We start from the raw sequence: 14830 nt of genomic DNA on the forward strand, positions 1-14830 counted from the left end.
GCCCAGCCCTGCTGAGCGTGGGAGTCCCGGCTGGTCACATCCCAGAGCTGGGCATAGGCTGCAGCTATTCTAGGCCTTGGGGTCCCCTGGGTCCTATACTGGCAGGCGGGCCCAGCTAATTACAGCTGTAGAGATTAACCTTGCCATGCAGAGGTGTGGGGGGTGGGAGTAAGGGACTCCTGAAGGGTGCAGGGGGGAAGGGGAGCAAGGGAAGGGTCCATGCACTGGGCCCAGCACCTCTCAGCCCCCTGCCCTCCCCCCACAGCTGGGGCTGAGACTCTGCAGGGGCGGGGGCAACCGACTTCGCAATGGGATTTTCTCACTAATCCCCTGGGGCCTCCTTTGATTGGCTCAGACAGACACTGGGCTGTGGGTCAGACGGACACAGCAGCTCCTCCCAGTGGAGCCTTGTGTTCCCCAGAGCTGATTACAGGGAGCACGTCCGGGATGACCTCCCCTCTGCCTGGCCCGGGACAGAGCCACAGGCGGCATCGGAGGAGGTACGGGCACTGCCCCCATCTCTCCACACAGGGACTGGCACAGCTCCCCCACACCCTCATAGGAACCAGCACAGCCCCCCCACCCCCATAGAGACCAGCACAGCTCCCCTGCATAGGAACCAGCATAGCCCCAACTGCCACAGCATGCCCCCCACCCCCATAGGAACCAACACAGCCCCCACATAGGAACCAGCACAGCTCCATCTGCCACAGTATGGCCCCCACCCTCATAGGAACCAGCACAGCCCCCCTTCACCATCCCTCCACAGGGGTGGGAACTATCCCCCTCCTCCACAGCCCAGCCCCCCATAGAGGCCAGCACGGCTCTTCCCCTCTGCTGCAGCTGCCACCCTTCCCACTCAGCAGAGACCAGCACTGCTGCCCGCTGCCACCCCCATCCCCCAAGGACCAGCACAGTCTTGAGTGACACGAGTGCCTGGGCATCAGGGTGACACTCCCTGGCCTGGGCCATCCAGGAGGTCGGCCTAGAGGCTCTAAAAGACCCTTCTGGCCTTAACATTTGTGAATGAACCTACAACTCCCTCCATTCTCCACGCACACCCACCAACCACCCAGCCTGCATGCTCACCCCCGTCACCGTCTATCCGTCCAGCCCCCCTCCCATCCCACACACTCAGCAGCAGGAACTGGGGGTGTTGCTGCCTCTCCCTGTGCGGGTGAGGGGTGGAGCTGATTAGGGGGTACTGCTGGCAGGATGGGGTGGAGCTGACAAGGTGAGTGCGGGGGTGACCCCTGCTGGGGCAGAGGCTCCTGCTCCCAGGGTGGGGCAAGCAGGCCCTGTGGGGTCCCTGTGGGTGCTGTGTATCAGGGAACAGCCCAGGTGGGAGCTGACCCATCCCTGCCTCACCCCACAGCCCTGGAGCACAGGCAGCTGAGCTGTGCCGGGTATGGCAGGAGCTGTGTGTGCGGGAACGCCAGGCGCGGGACCGGAACCGCCAACTGCTGCAGGACTTTGGTCACCTGGAGACCCAGCTGGGGCTGCTCTGGGCCAGGACAGATGCCGTCAGGAGGAGGAAGGTGAGACGGGCTCAGCACCAGGACATCTTGCTGAGCGGGCTGATCACAGAGAGCCGCATCCGGGGAGAGTCAGACTCGGACAGGGGACAGCACCCCAAGAGAAATAGACTGAATCAGGACTCCTGGCTTCAAGCCCGTGTTCTCAGAGGGGAGTGGTGCCTAGTGGTTAGTGTGTGTGTGTGGGGGGGGGAACTCCTGGGTTCTATCCTCCCGGAAAGAGGATGGTTTAGCACCATCAGTGCAGAGAGTGAGTGGAAATCAGTAATTCCATGGGGCAAGAGAGGATGCTGAGACACGGGGGAAGGAATTCAGCCCTGGGGGATCCAGATGGGGCCTGTGGTGGGACCAAGGGCAGAGGGTCGCATCCCTGTCTTGCTCATCTCAGGTGGACTATGACAAATTTCTGCAGCGGCTGCTTCTTCACCCAAGGATGGAGGCAGGGAGCCCTGGCCAGGTCCCTCAGCACCAGGTAGGCACAGCCCAGTCACACTAAACCTCTTGGGCGAGAGGGAGTTGGCACCAGAGTGTTGGAGCATTGGGGCCGGCACTGACTGTGAGGGGAGAGTGCCCCCACCCCTCCCTGCAGCCCTTCCCTCTCCCCACAGTTCTTGGGTTCTCCCCCTCACCCTCCAAAGCACTGGCCTGGCCTAACCCTGCTTAGCGTGAGCTCTGCCTTGAAGCATGATGGGCTCTGGAATCATCCAGATACTCGGTTGATTTCTCTTCCCCCTCTCCCCAGGACTGGGTCTCCGCCTGGACATTGGACCTGCCTCTGCGCTCACACTCTGGGAGACACCTCCTTGACCCCACACAGTGGATGAACCATCTGCAGTATCGGACCTGGGGGCCTCATCCCATCTCCCCCACACAGTCCCCAGAGCCTGCTGCCTTCCTTGCATCCACAGGGGCAGGTGGGGCTGGGTCCATGGAGGGTAAGGAGGTAGCCCTGTCCCTGTTCTGTGCCGCTCAGCCTGGAAGCCCACCCGGACTCCTGGGTCCTCCTGTCCCTGCTCTATACTGCTTGTCCTGGGAGCCCGAACTCCTGGGTCCTCCTGTCCCTGCTGATGCCTCTTTCTTCTCTGCCCCCTAGCAGCCAGACCCACAGGGGGCTCCCTTGGCACATCCTGGCTCCACAGAGGGCACATCGCCAAGGACCATGGCTACAGGATGCTGGCTGCTATGCCCCCTCAGGAGTCATCCCTACTTCTCCCCCCACATCGTCTCCGCTTTCCCAACACAGCTGAATCAAAGGGTGCGCCTGGGGAGTCCATGTGGGTGAGGGACGGGGCTCTCCTGGGTGGCAGTGCTCCAGGCACCCCCCTGGCACCCGCACAAGAGGAGAGCTGCTCCTGGTGGGGAGGCCCAGGGGCCTGTCCTGAGAAGTGGGGAGTCCAGAGGGTGGATGGGCACATGGAGGGTGCAGCACATCCCGGCCACTGGGTGCCATCACCCAGCCATGTCCATGCAGCACTGGAGGGGAGTGGGGGTGTGGGAAGAAGGGTGCTCTAGGGGCTGAGAATGGGGAGTGGGGTAGCTGGGGGGCTAATGTGTCTCTGGAGGGTGGGGTCCAATCTACAGGGGTTCAATCCCCCAGCCTTCATCCAGTCTCCTGGGAGGAGCCCTACCTCTTTGCCAAGCCCTAGGCGTGGCATTTCACAAGGGCGAGCTCTGCAGCTCTCTGTCTCTGAGGGGGCAGCTAGACCCAAAGGCCCCTTCTCCCCACACTCTGCAGCGAGTCCACCTGAATGGAGACTCCAGCGGGGGCTTCCCCTCTCCGGGCAGCATTAGTCGCCTGCACGCCAGGATCAGCTCAGCCTGGGAAAGGCAGGGGGCCGAAGCAGCCAGATTTGCTGGAATCCTGTGCGGGGCGGAAACTCAACCCTCTGACCTGCCCCCAGGCCCCTGGCCTTTCAGAAGTGGCTCAGCCTTCCAGCTCCCGCTGCCTGCAAATCCTTCTGCCATATTCCATCCAGGGGCCAGCCTTCTGCCGGCTTGTGAAGGGGAAGGGGAGCCCTCTTCGGCTTGGCAGGTCTCCCGCAGCAGCCTCACCCCAGCTCCTGCTGCCCCTCCAGTTTGACACTGGGAAGCCCTGAGCCTCGCTGGCAACCCCCCCTCCCACTAGCCTGGGCAGCAGCCTCTTGTCCCAAGCCTCGCTGGTCAGTCAGTTAGCCACAGCTGCGGGGAGCTAGTCTGCCCTTAACGACTGTGGCAGAGCAGGGTTTATACACCCCACTCAGGGCCCCTCCTTGGTACCCCATTTCAATGTGTCTTCACTGCAGGCACCTTAACCAGGGGCCAGCCCCCCTTGGGGTTAGATACTCGTTGGGTCCAAACTGATCCAGGCTGCTCCATTGGAGCAGGGGAGTGTTACCTCGGCACCATGTCTCCCACCCCCTGGGCCCTCCTCCCATCCATCTCTCTGGGGCTGAGGCACCAGCTGTCCCAAGGGCAAGTCCACTGGACCTGAGGGCTGAGCCCCACCCCGGGCACATCACCCTCCATATGGGTTAGCCCAGAGGCCTTCTGCTGATGAGCCTCAGGTCTATCCAGGCCCCCAAAGGCTGGGGAAACGGATCTTCCCTCTGGAGGTGCAGGCCCCAGCCAGTTACACCCCATAGTCCTGACCCGCAAGCAGCTTGCCTGCCCACCCATGTCCTATTCAGCTACAGCCTTGCACCTCAGGACTTTAGGATCCCGCGACAGGAGTCAACCATTCCCCCTAGTTCAGGTTTGCCCTAAGCCCCCAAGTGACCCCTTTGTGCGGCCCCAACTTGTGCCAGTCCCCACCTTTGGTTTTTACTCCGAGCCAGACCTACTGGCTATGATCTCATCTGCCGAACGACCCGTGCTACACAGCTCCCGATCTACTAACCACAGTCTGAGCTCACGCTAGCAGATTCCACAGAACTGGTCTGGCCCCCCCCAGGTCTGACAAAGAATCCAGCGCAGTGACACCTGCCCCTTTACCCCCTTTGTGGCAATATCTCCCATCAGAATGGCAACCCCATATACATCCCCCTGGGTCTGCTGCACACCCGAGCCCCTTCTCCTGCGACGAGCCTAAGGGGGCAGTTCACACATTAGCAATAAGACCTTTTGGAACCATCCCTAGACCCCAGTATAGGCCCCCACCATTTGACTAAACAACCCAAGGCTCTGGGACCTGGTGAGGGAGTGAGACGGCAGAGTCTGTCCGCAGGGGCACCCGCTTCAGATGGCAAGGCAGGAGGGAGGTGGAAGCATTTATGGGGTCTGAGCTCAGCGTGCACAGTGACAAACCGGGGCCTGGAGTCCGAAGGAGTCGGAGAGCTGTGGCACTCGCCCTGGGAAAGGCTAAGCTTGGGGCTGTCAGAGAAATAGGGATCCTCCCAGGAGACTGGGTAAAGGCCAGGGCAATGAAGCCTTGCAGATGGGTGACAGGGTGGCTTAGGGGGCTCTGTGGGGTGGCAAGGCTTGGGGAGGGGATTCGGGGGGTGGCGCTGGAGGGGGTCTGCAGGTGGGAGGGAGGAGGCTCTGTGCTACAAATGAGCTGCTTGTGGCCTTTGCCTCCCTCTAGGGCCTGGCACAGTTGCTGGCTCTGCTGCAATCCTGTGGCATGGATTTGGGAAGGGATTGGGCATTTCGCTGGGCAGCCCTGGCCCTGGCCATGCCCAGCCTGGCAGCTGTAGCCTGTACCAGCTGCACTCCCCTCCCTTCCAGGGACTCGCCCCCAGCCCACGCAGACCAGGGCACGTGCAGGAGCTGGGACACACACTGAGGACGCCGCCAGCTCTGGGGTGAGGCACCGACACCGGGCAGCTAACAGGGCCTCCAGGAGGCTGTTGTGGAGAGGAGCCTGGGAGCAGGACAGCACGGAGACAGATTGTGAGGAGTCCTGGGACAGGTACCTCCCTGGAATCCCCCCAAGGTTCCCAGCCATTGAAGAGAACCCCAAGGAATGGTGCATCACCCATCCCAATATGCAGCCACCTTTGGGGTGAGGTGCGGGGGCTGTTTATACAGGGATCCCTCGCCCTGCACTGAGATGCAGCTGGCTCTGGGGTGGGCCACCGGGGCTGTCTGTACAGGGATCCCTCACTCTATGCTAAGATGCAGGTGCCTCTGGGGTGGACCACAAGGACTTGTGCCTAGCGGTCTTATCCTGTGCTCAGACTCTGTCTCTCATCCCTAGGGTCCCAAGACTGTGGTGCAAGAAGAAGCCAGGAGGAGACACCACAGCCCTGGATCAGTGGGGGAGCAGGAGCTGGCGCCAGGAGCCATGGGGGGAGCAGGCAGGGGATGACAGGCCAGAAGAGTCTCCGGGGAAGCCAAGGCGGAGGCTGAGTGTCAGAGTGAGACAGCCTGGGGGGAACAGGGATTGTGGAGAAGGGGCGCAGCTGAAGAGAGAGGGAGGGCAGGTTCCCATCCCGGGGGTAGGGAAGCTGGAGGGAGGGGAGGGACGCTCAGCCATGGGGCAGACACAGAAGGAGGAGGAGGAAGAGGAAGGTCTGGCAGGGGAATTGGGGGGCCAAGAGAGGGAGGAGGATGAGGAGGGGAATGAAGGCCTGGTGGGGAGGCAGGGGGGCCAGGAGGCAGGGGAGAAGGATGAGGAGGGCAATGGGGAGGAAGGCTCTGGAGGGGCAGGGGAGGAGGGGGAGGCAGAGGGAAGGGGGAGCAAGGAAGGCTCCGCTTTGGAACGTGTCCATGCATCAGCAAATGGGGGGGAGGATGAGGAAGGCCTGGTGGAGAGGAGGGGCCAGGAAGAGGAAGGTCTGGCAGGGAGTCAGGGGAACAAGGAGGAGGACAGCAAGGAGGAGGAAGACCTGGTGTGGGGGCAGAAGGGCCAAGAGGGTGGTGAGGATGAGGAGATGGAGGGTGAGGAAAGCCTAGCAGGTGGGCAGGGGAGTGAGGAGGAGGAGGGCAGCAAGGAGGAGGAAGGCCCGTCGAAGGGGCTGGGGGGCCAGGATGGGGCCAAGGAGGAGGAGGAGGAAGGTCTGGTAGGGTGGAGGGGCCAGGAGCAGGGTGAGGAGGAGGAGGAGGGCAGCGAGGAGGAGGAAGTCCTGCTGAAACAGCTGGGAGGCCAGGATGGGGCCGAGGAGGAGAGTGAGGAGGAGGAGGAGGAAAGTCTGGTAGGGTGGGGGGGTCAGGAGCAGGGTGAGGAGGAAGAGGGCAGTGAGGAGGAGGAAGGCCCGCCGAAAGGGCTGGGGGACCAGGATGGGGCCAAAGAGGAGGAGAGTGAGGAGGGCAGCGAGGAGGAGGAGAGCCTGGTGGGGTGGAGGGGCCGGGAGCAGGGTGAGGAGGAGGAAGGCAGCGAGGAGGAGGAAGGCCTGGAGGGGCGGCAAGGGGGTCAGGAGGGAGGAGAGGAGGAGAAGGGCAGCGAGGGCCCGGCGGTGGGGGGCACAGAAGGCCGTGTGCAGGAGGAGGATGCAGACAGCGACTTGGTGCTGGGCGCCCTGGGAGCCGGTGCCCAGGGGGGCCCAGGCACTGTTGGGCAGGGCAGGTGAGTCCTCTTCTTACCCACCCCCCACGGGCCATGAGTCCCAGTGAATCCTCCCCTTTAACCTATCTCCCCATCTCATTTTAGGGGCCGTGGCAGAGAGACCCCTACTTGGAACAGCCACACCCCAGAGTCCCCACAGGGTGAGTGAGGAGGCTGGTATCCCCCAACTCGGCATCCCTGAGTTAGACCCACGGCCCATCCAGACCAGAATTCCAGCCCAGCCACCACCAGTCAGACCCAATGGCTTATCCAACCTGGTATCCCCCCTAGGTCCGACCCCTGGGCCCAGCCAGCCTGGTATCCCCCCTCCTGCTAGGGTTCGACCCCTGGGCTAGGGTTGCCCACATTCCGATTGCAGAAAACCAAACACCCTTTCCCCGTCCCTGCCCCGCCCCTTCTCCGAGGCCCCGCCCCTGCTCACTCCATTCCCCCCATCGCTCACTTGCCCCCATCCTCGCTCACTTGCTCATTTTCACCGAGATGAGCAAGGGGCTGGGGTACAGGAGAGGGCTCAGGGCTGGGGCAGGGGTTTGGGGTGCAGGAGAGGGTTCGAGGTGCGGGCTTCAGGAGGGAGATTAGGTGCGGGAGGGGGCTCAGGGCTGGGGCACGGGATTGGGGTGTGCAGGGTATGCGAGATGCAGGCTCTGGGCAGCACTTACCTCAGGTGGCTCCTGGAAGTGGCCAGCATTTTTCTCCAGCTCCTAGGCAGAGGCGTGGCCAGGGGCTCTGCATGCTGCCCCTGTCTGCAGGCACACACCCTCCCCGCCCCCAACTCCCATTGGCCGCTGTTCCTGGTCAATGGGAGCTGCAGAGCTGGCACTCAGGGCAGGGGCAGCGCGCGGAGCCCCCGTAGTTTGCGCCTCCACCTAGGAACCAGAGGGAAATGCTGGCTGCTTCCAGGAGCTGCACAGAGCCAGGGCAGACAGGGAGCCTGCCTTAGCCCCGCTGCGCCACTGACTGGATTTTTAATGGCCCGGTCAGTGCTGACCAGAGCTGCCAGGATCTCTTTTCAACTGGGAGTTGCGATTGAAAACTGGACGCCTGGCAAACCTACCCTGGGCCCAGCCAGCCTGGTATTTCCCCTGGATCAGATCTAAGGTCCCTCAGCCTTATATTCTCCCCCGCCCCATCCTTTGTCCTAACGCTGCCCCCTGCCCAGCCCCTGCCACCCCACCTGAGAATTTCAGCTTCTGCATCTCCTTCTACAGATCTAGGACAGCTTTCAACCTGGGAGGAGGAGGAGGAGGAAGCAGAGAGTGAAGGGGATGAAGACATAGAAGCTGTTTTGGCTCCCCAAGGAAACGCAACAGAACCAAGGTGGGGATCGGCCATGAATCCTGTGTTCCCCATGTCTGAGTGTGGCACTAGAGGGCACAGTGCTACAGGGAGCAGGACAGGTGCTCCAGAGGGTGCTCTCCCCTTGCAGTCAGTGCTGAACCCTAGGGGGCGCTATGCTGCGGGGAGTGGGGTGGGGACTCAGTAGGGAGCACTCTCCCCTTGCAGTCAATGTGACAGGTTACACTCAGGTATAAAGAGGCTGGAGCAGAGGCAGAGAATTTCCTTCCCTTTCCCAGCCCAGGCTAATGAAAACACCCTGATCCCAGAGTGCCCTCTACTCGACCAAGGCTGAACGGCAGTGATACAGATTTCTCTGCCAGGGGAGATGCCTGTGGCTGCAGACTGGGTGTGCAATCTGGCTCATGCTCCCCCATGTGTCAGAGGCCCTGTATGGCCTATAGTCCCTGGGGAGGCCCCTCAGTGTGAATTTGCAGCAGGCATCCACCACAGGGGAGGTCTCTGCAGGGTGAGCAACGCCAGGCCAACCCTGCCCCCAGCTTAGCTAAACATGATTCCTAGTACAGTACAAGAAGAGGGGTCTAGTGGTTAGAGCAGGGGGCTAGGAGCCAGGGCTCCTGGGTTCTGTCCCCAGCTCTAGTAGGGGAGTGGGGTCTGGTGGGTTAGAGCAGGTGGACTCCAGGGTTCTGCCCTTGGCACTGAGTGGATAAATAATGGGGGACTAAGCATCGTCAGCCTGCTCTGATATAAACGCAGAGCAGGATGGCATTTACACCACACTCCACCAGACCAATCCAGGAGGCAACTGCACACACATTCCGGGGAGGGGAGGGGAGGAGAGGGAATGCATTGCATGGGTACCAACCTCGGTGCACAGCTGGGGGCAGCCCTGATACCGCGGTGACGGGTGTGGGATCAGCACCTGAATAGGGCAGAGTAGCTGGCTAGGCTCGTGGCAGGAGCTGGCTGCTGAGCCCCCGCCATGGTCTGCCCTTTGCAGGGTGAAGAGGAGATCGTCGGAGAGCCATGAGTGGAGGAGAGGCAGCCAGAGGAGCCCTCACTTGGAGGAAGGGTCAAGGAAAGTCAAGGTGGTTGAGGCGCCGCCCGCCAGCACCACCCAGTGGCCAAGGTACAATGGGCAAAAGACAGGGCAGGCTCTGTAGACAAAGTCCGGTCCAGCTCTTCCCTCCTCTCAGAAGGAGGAGCTGGAGTCTTTCCAGGGAATCCAGTTCCATGGTTGGTGATGGGACATGGGGCCTTTCCCTTCTAGAGGGCACCTGCTCTGGTCTGGCCCCAGGGTGGGTGCGACATACTGGGGAGCAGTCCAGACCAGTGAGGGGTTGCCAGGCAACCTTGGGTCTCTTACAATACGTTGCTGCAGCGGCTCCCATCTGGGCTGCTCACAAACAGCTTTCCAGCATGCAGCTCATGCCCGGACTGTCTGTGTGTAACTGCAGCCTGCCAGCCATGCTTGGGTTGCACTCTGGCTTTTACCCGCCTCAGTTACCTCTGCCGGGTGACCCCAACATACTCCCAGTCCCAGATTTCCTCCCCCGCCACAAAATGTATGTCCTGTACCGCCCAGCCCTTTCCTGGACAGTCCAAATACATTAAGTCCATTATTTCTTTATGGGAGTAATATACACACAACTTGCCATCCTGTATGGCGTTACCCAGACACTTCAACTTAACCACACTGGATTAGATAAAACAATAAAACACGTTTATTAACTACAAACAGGGCCGGCTCTAACTTTTTTGCTGCCCCAAGCAGCAAAAAAAAGCGCCGCCCCCCGCCAAGCCACCCCCCGCCGAGCACCGCACCGCCGGAACCCCCCCCCAAGCACCGCGCCCCGCGCCGCCTCCCCGCCGCGTGTCGCGCCACCGGAACGCCCCCCCCCGCGCAGAATGCCGCACCGCGCTGCCCCCCACCACCCCAAGATTGGCCGCCCCTTACCAGGTGCCGCCCCAAGCATGTGCTTGGTTGCCTGGTGCCTGGAGCCGGCCCTGACTACAAAGAGATTTCAAGTGAGTATGAGCAATGAGGCATAGGAGTCAGAAATGGTTACAAGAAAAATAAAGATAAAACGCTTTCTAGTGCCGACTTAACCAGCTATAGAAAGCAAAGTTTCTCACCACATGCTTCCCACAGCATTACTGACCGAACTCTTCCGGTCAGGACCCCTTGGAGGGTTGCCAACATCTCCCCCAGTATCCAATAGCTGTTTCCTTTGTCTTCTCAGAGGTGGAGAATGAGATAGGCAGGGAGGGTGGTGTTGGGGAGGTGGGTTGCCCCTCCTTTTATAGTTTCAGTCCTGCTTTGAAAAGCATTTCCAGCTGCGAACCAAGAGACAGGGAGGCTGGTGGAGGAAGGAGACCTGAGGCTGTTTCTTAAGATGCAGATCTCTTTGTCCCTGTCTCCCTTTCCTGTGATAACCCATCAGCCTTGTTGACGCCTGGCTGGGGCATTGGCTTGCACTTTGGCCATGGCTACACTAGAGAGTTCACAGCAGTGCAGCTCCAACGATGGCTGTAAGCTCTCCAATGTAGCCCGAGCGGCAGTAGCTGTGTCTGCAGGAGAAGCTGAGCGACCCTCTGAGTGACATAAGTTATGCCGACACAAGCTGTAGCGTACCCATAGCCTTTGTCTTTGAGAAATTGTTTTAGCCGCTCCCCAGACTTATCTGGGAACACACTTCAGTCATGATTTCAGCTTATGTTCATAACTGAACACAAAGTTACTGCATGCATTTTACCCTGATATTACTGATCAGCAAGCTATGAGTATTCAAATGATACCTCACATGGCAATCCATGTACAAATATTAGTGCAAGTGTGTAGGGTCTGAATACAGGGGTGCACTCCTCTATCACAGTGGGGGAGACTGGCTGCCTCAGGGGCAGGGAATGGGATCTGGGGCCTTTCCCCTCTAGGGGGCAGTGGCTTCTGTCTGAATCCTCCTATGCATGAGATAAGTTTGCCAGGTCTCCACCCAGTCCCTAGGGGGGCAGACTCACACCCCCACCCCCACCCAGGGGCACTAATTAACCCCATGTGAATTTGCTGTCTGCTTGGGAAGGGGAAGCAATTGATTCGTGAACTGGGTGAAAGGGGGAACCATGTGGTTAGGGTATTTGTCTCATTTAAAGGGCCAGGGCACGAGGACCTGTCATGGGGTGGCCTTCGCTGTGGAGGGGGTGGGGAGCAGGCAGCCCCCAAAGGGGGAGGCAGGTTGGCCTCATTTCCGTGGTCCTTGGTATAGCACAGGCCCCTCCCTGGGCCAGAGGGAAGCGGCTGGATGGGCCATGGAGGCTGGGATCCATCTGCTTTCAGAATGGTCCCCTTGGGGCAGGTCGAGGTGCCCCCAGCTGGGAATTCCCTGACCCGTCTGTGTTTGTGCTTCCTCCCCCAGGACACCGCCGCGGGGGCCTGCAGCAAGCAGTGCCACAGGTGAGGAGGTGTCCACGGAGAGAGACAGGTTAATACAGAGCTGGGAATAGAACCCAGGAGTCCTGGCTCCCAGCCCCCCCTGCCTAAGACCACTAGATCTGTGTGTCCTCCAGAGGTGGGAATAGAACCCAGGATTCCTGGCCACACCTGCTTACCCCACTTTACCTGCACAGGGTTCTGGGGTGACTCGGAGGAGCTGGGAGCAGGCCTGGAAACGTCACTGAGGAAGGACCAGAGCCCGGACGACTTCTACGACTGAGGGAGGGATCCAGCCCCTGCAGGTCCCAGTGAGACGGGGGCAATCTGGGACGCGAGATTCACCGTGCCTGGCCTGCGGGGGGCGCAGAGAGACCCAGAGACAGTGCTGTGAAGCCAGCCACCAGGGTGGGAGTGACACATGGACTGAGGGATCCCCGTGCCCCAGTGTGCAGTGTGTGACCCTGTCCTGGGGCCGCCGCCCCTCCCCCCAGAGTGCAGGGCTCTGATTGTCCAGAGCCCTTGGAGCGTGTGAGTGGCACTTCAGGCAATAAACTCTCCCAGAAGGGAACTGAGTGGAGAGGCCATGGGGGGCAAAGGGGCCCAAGGTGGGCAGGGAGTTTATAATACCGCATTGTGGGAGGGTGGGGAATCTTTCGCAGTCAGGGGCTGGGTCAGAGGAGCAGGGGAGACAGAATGCACTGGGGGACTGTGGGCACTGAGTGAGACAAGCTGATTAATCAGGAGTGATCGAATGGGGAGGGAGAGAGACAGGGCCCTGACTGGTAGGGATCAGGCCAGTGCCCATCTGTACTGGGGGGGTTGGGAATCTGGCACCTCGGGCTGGGCAGCGTCAGTGCCAGGGCAACTGAGCAACCTGGCTGCTGAGAGAGAGACACTGTCAGGGGAGACCCAGCCCAGCCCCATGTTGCTGGTGGATCCCATGATCCTCAGGTGAGGCCCACTCCCTACTTAGCACCAGAGACATCAGGACTAGCAGAAGGTGCCCACAAGGGGAGGGGAGGAAGGGCCATGTGCTGGGTACAGAAAATGGCTCAGCCCTGGTCTTGGAATCCCCTGGCCCCTATATGGGTGGCCCTGCCCCGTGTCTGGGAATGAAGCAGTGGCTGGGGCCGTGTGGGACTCTTGGGGGCGGGTCCCAGCTGTGAGTGTCTGTGGGGATCCTTCCAGGCCACAAGATCACTATTATGGGGGGTGTCACAGCTAGTGACCAGTCAGTCAGTGACCAGTCAGTGCCAGGCAGGCCTGGCATTAGGGTCTGTGGCAGCCATCAGGGGGCACTGTGCTTGCAGGGAGGGAGAGGGGGCAGTATTACCAACCTCAAGAGATCAAAAAACATATGGGTCAGATCCTGAAAAATCCTGTTTTTTTAAACAAGATGGTGTGGTTTTGATGGCTTATCTCCCCCTGCCCACCTCAGTGTGTGTGTCACACAGCATGTGTATGACAATTGCTGATGCCAACGCTCCCACAGGTATCAGGAGTCAGGCCTGGCAGGCCTCTTCTGGGAGCCCCGTAGGCCTCAGAGCTTGGGGTGGGAAGGTGTGGGGGAGGGCTCAGACTTGGCACCACCGCCTGCGGAAGCGGGCCAGAATGGAGAAGCAGGAGCTTTGGGGGGTATCCGCCTAAGCACCTCACAGTCACATCCTCCCCCACCTCCCAGGATGCATTGTGCTACTCCTGCCAAGCACCCTCTCTCGTCTTGCCCCTGGCCAAAACTGGATGGGACGATCTAAACAACAGCTGGGTTTGCAAAATGTTTGGGACCAGATCCTCGGCTGGTATAAAAAGAGCTAGAGGATTTATGCCTGCTAAGGATCGGGCCCTTTAACCCACCCAATGGCATTGAGCCTGGTTCTCCTGTCCCTTGGCAGCCAGGTAAATCAGGAGTGACCGCATCAATGTCTGTGTGGTTACACCAGGGTGAAACCAGTGCTGGTGGGAGAAGTCTCAGTGCCACTGGATGGAAACAGAGTAAATTTCCCTCTAAGGTGCAAGTAAAGCCTACCAGGAGCTAAGCAATGGGGTTGCAGGCAGCACCTTAGAACTTGCAATGCTAAAACAATTTGTGTTTCGCCATTTGCTCTCCTGCTGCTCTGGACCACTCAGACTTTCCTATGAAAGTTCCTGAAGCTGGTGGAAGGTTTTTCAGAACAGTGTTTTTCCAGCAAAAAAAATGGCTTTGTGACTAAATGAAAATCCCATTCTCTCCTCCCCCCCCCCCCCCCTTCAAAAAACATCTATTTTTGTCAAAACATTTCAGGGAGAAAATCTGAAATCTGCAAATTTCAACAACACAAAGGGTGTGTGGGTTTTTGGGGGGGAGAGGAGGGAAAAGCTGAGTAAGGTTTGTTTGCCAAGCAGCCTTCCTGGTTACTTTAAGGCAGGCCAACAAATATTCCAGAGTTTCTATATGTGGAAGAGAGAGACCCCACATTGCTGATTTTATTGTGAGTTTCATGATATTTGCTTTTTCCCTTAAAACCCCAGCGCCCAGACTTTTGGCATTACAGAAGAATCTTAACTTTCATTAAAATAAGCAATTGAAAGTCAGCTCTCCTGATTGTGGAAAAAAACTTGTCCCCAAGTGCCCCATAAAGGTTCAGACATCAGAAGGCAAATAAAAATACCACCCCCCACATATGTATATACATTAAAAACAGATCTCGAGATTTTTAAGATCTTCTCCTGGGTTTTAAGGCCAGACTCGTGAGTGTTTAGGGTTTGCGTTGCTGGAGACTGCCTCAGTATGGCGTGTACAGGGAATCTGCCCTTTGGGAATCGAGCTCCGTATTTGCTACAAAGCCTGAAGAAGGTGAGAGAAGTAGCTTGGAACACCCTGGCTTACTGAAAAGGACTAGCAAGCTTGGATGGATCGAGCTGCTCTCTAGAATAAAACAAAGCACTGTGTGTGTGTGTCTGTCTGTCTGTCTGTCTGTCTCTTTTGGGATGGGAACTACCAATCCCAGCATGCACCTATATCAGCACATGTAGGGGTGGGGAAGACTTCAGTTCCCAGTATGCACATGGAGGGGGGAACCATAACCCCCGGCATGCACGTGGAATTGC

General features: G+C 59.3%; 1 protein-coding gene across 1 annotated transcript; it reads left to right on the plus strand.

Moving 5' to 3' along the window:
• Nucleotides 1-255: 255 nt before the first annotated feature.
• On the plus strand, nucleotides 256-14675 carry LOC112058790 (sarcoplasmic reticulum histidine-rich calcium-binding protein-like). Its single transcript, XM_065552765.1, has 12 exons — nucleotides 256-500; nucleotides 1376-1538; nucleotides 1924-2007; nucleotides 2278-2470; nucleotides 2629-2790; nucleotides 5238-5421; nucleotides 5710-7017; nucleotides 7102-7157; nucleotides 8226-8334; nucleotides 9314-9442; nucleotides 11727-11764; nucleotides 11938-14675. The coding sequence occupies exons 1-12, from the start codon at nucleotides 448-450 to the stop codon at nucleotides 12021-12023; spliced, it is 2565 nt and encodes an 854-aa protein (XP_065408837.1). The 5' UTR covers nucleotides 256-447; the 3' UTR covers nucleotides 12024-14675.
• The last annotated feature ends 155 nt before the right edge of the window (nucleotides 14676-14830 follow it).

The sequence above is a fragment of the Chrysemys picta genome, chromosome 7, assembly GCF_011386835.1.
Source record: "Chrysemys picta bellii isolate R12L10 chromosome 7, ASM1138683v2, whole genome shotgun sequence".
In the NCBI taxonomy this organism is placed as follows: Eukaryota; Metazoa; Chordata; order Testudines; family Emydidae; genus Chrysemys; species Chrysemys picta.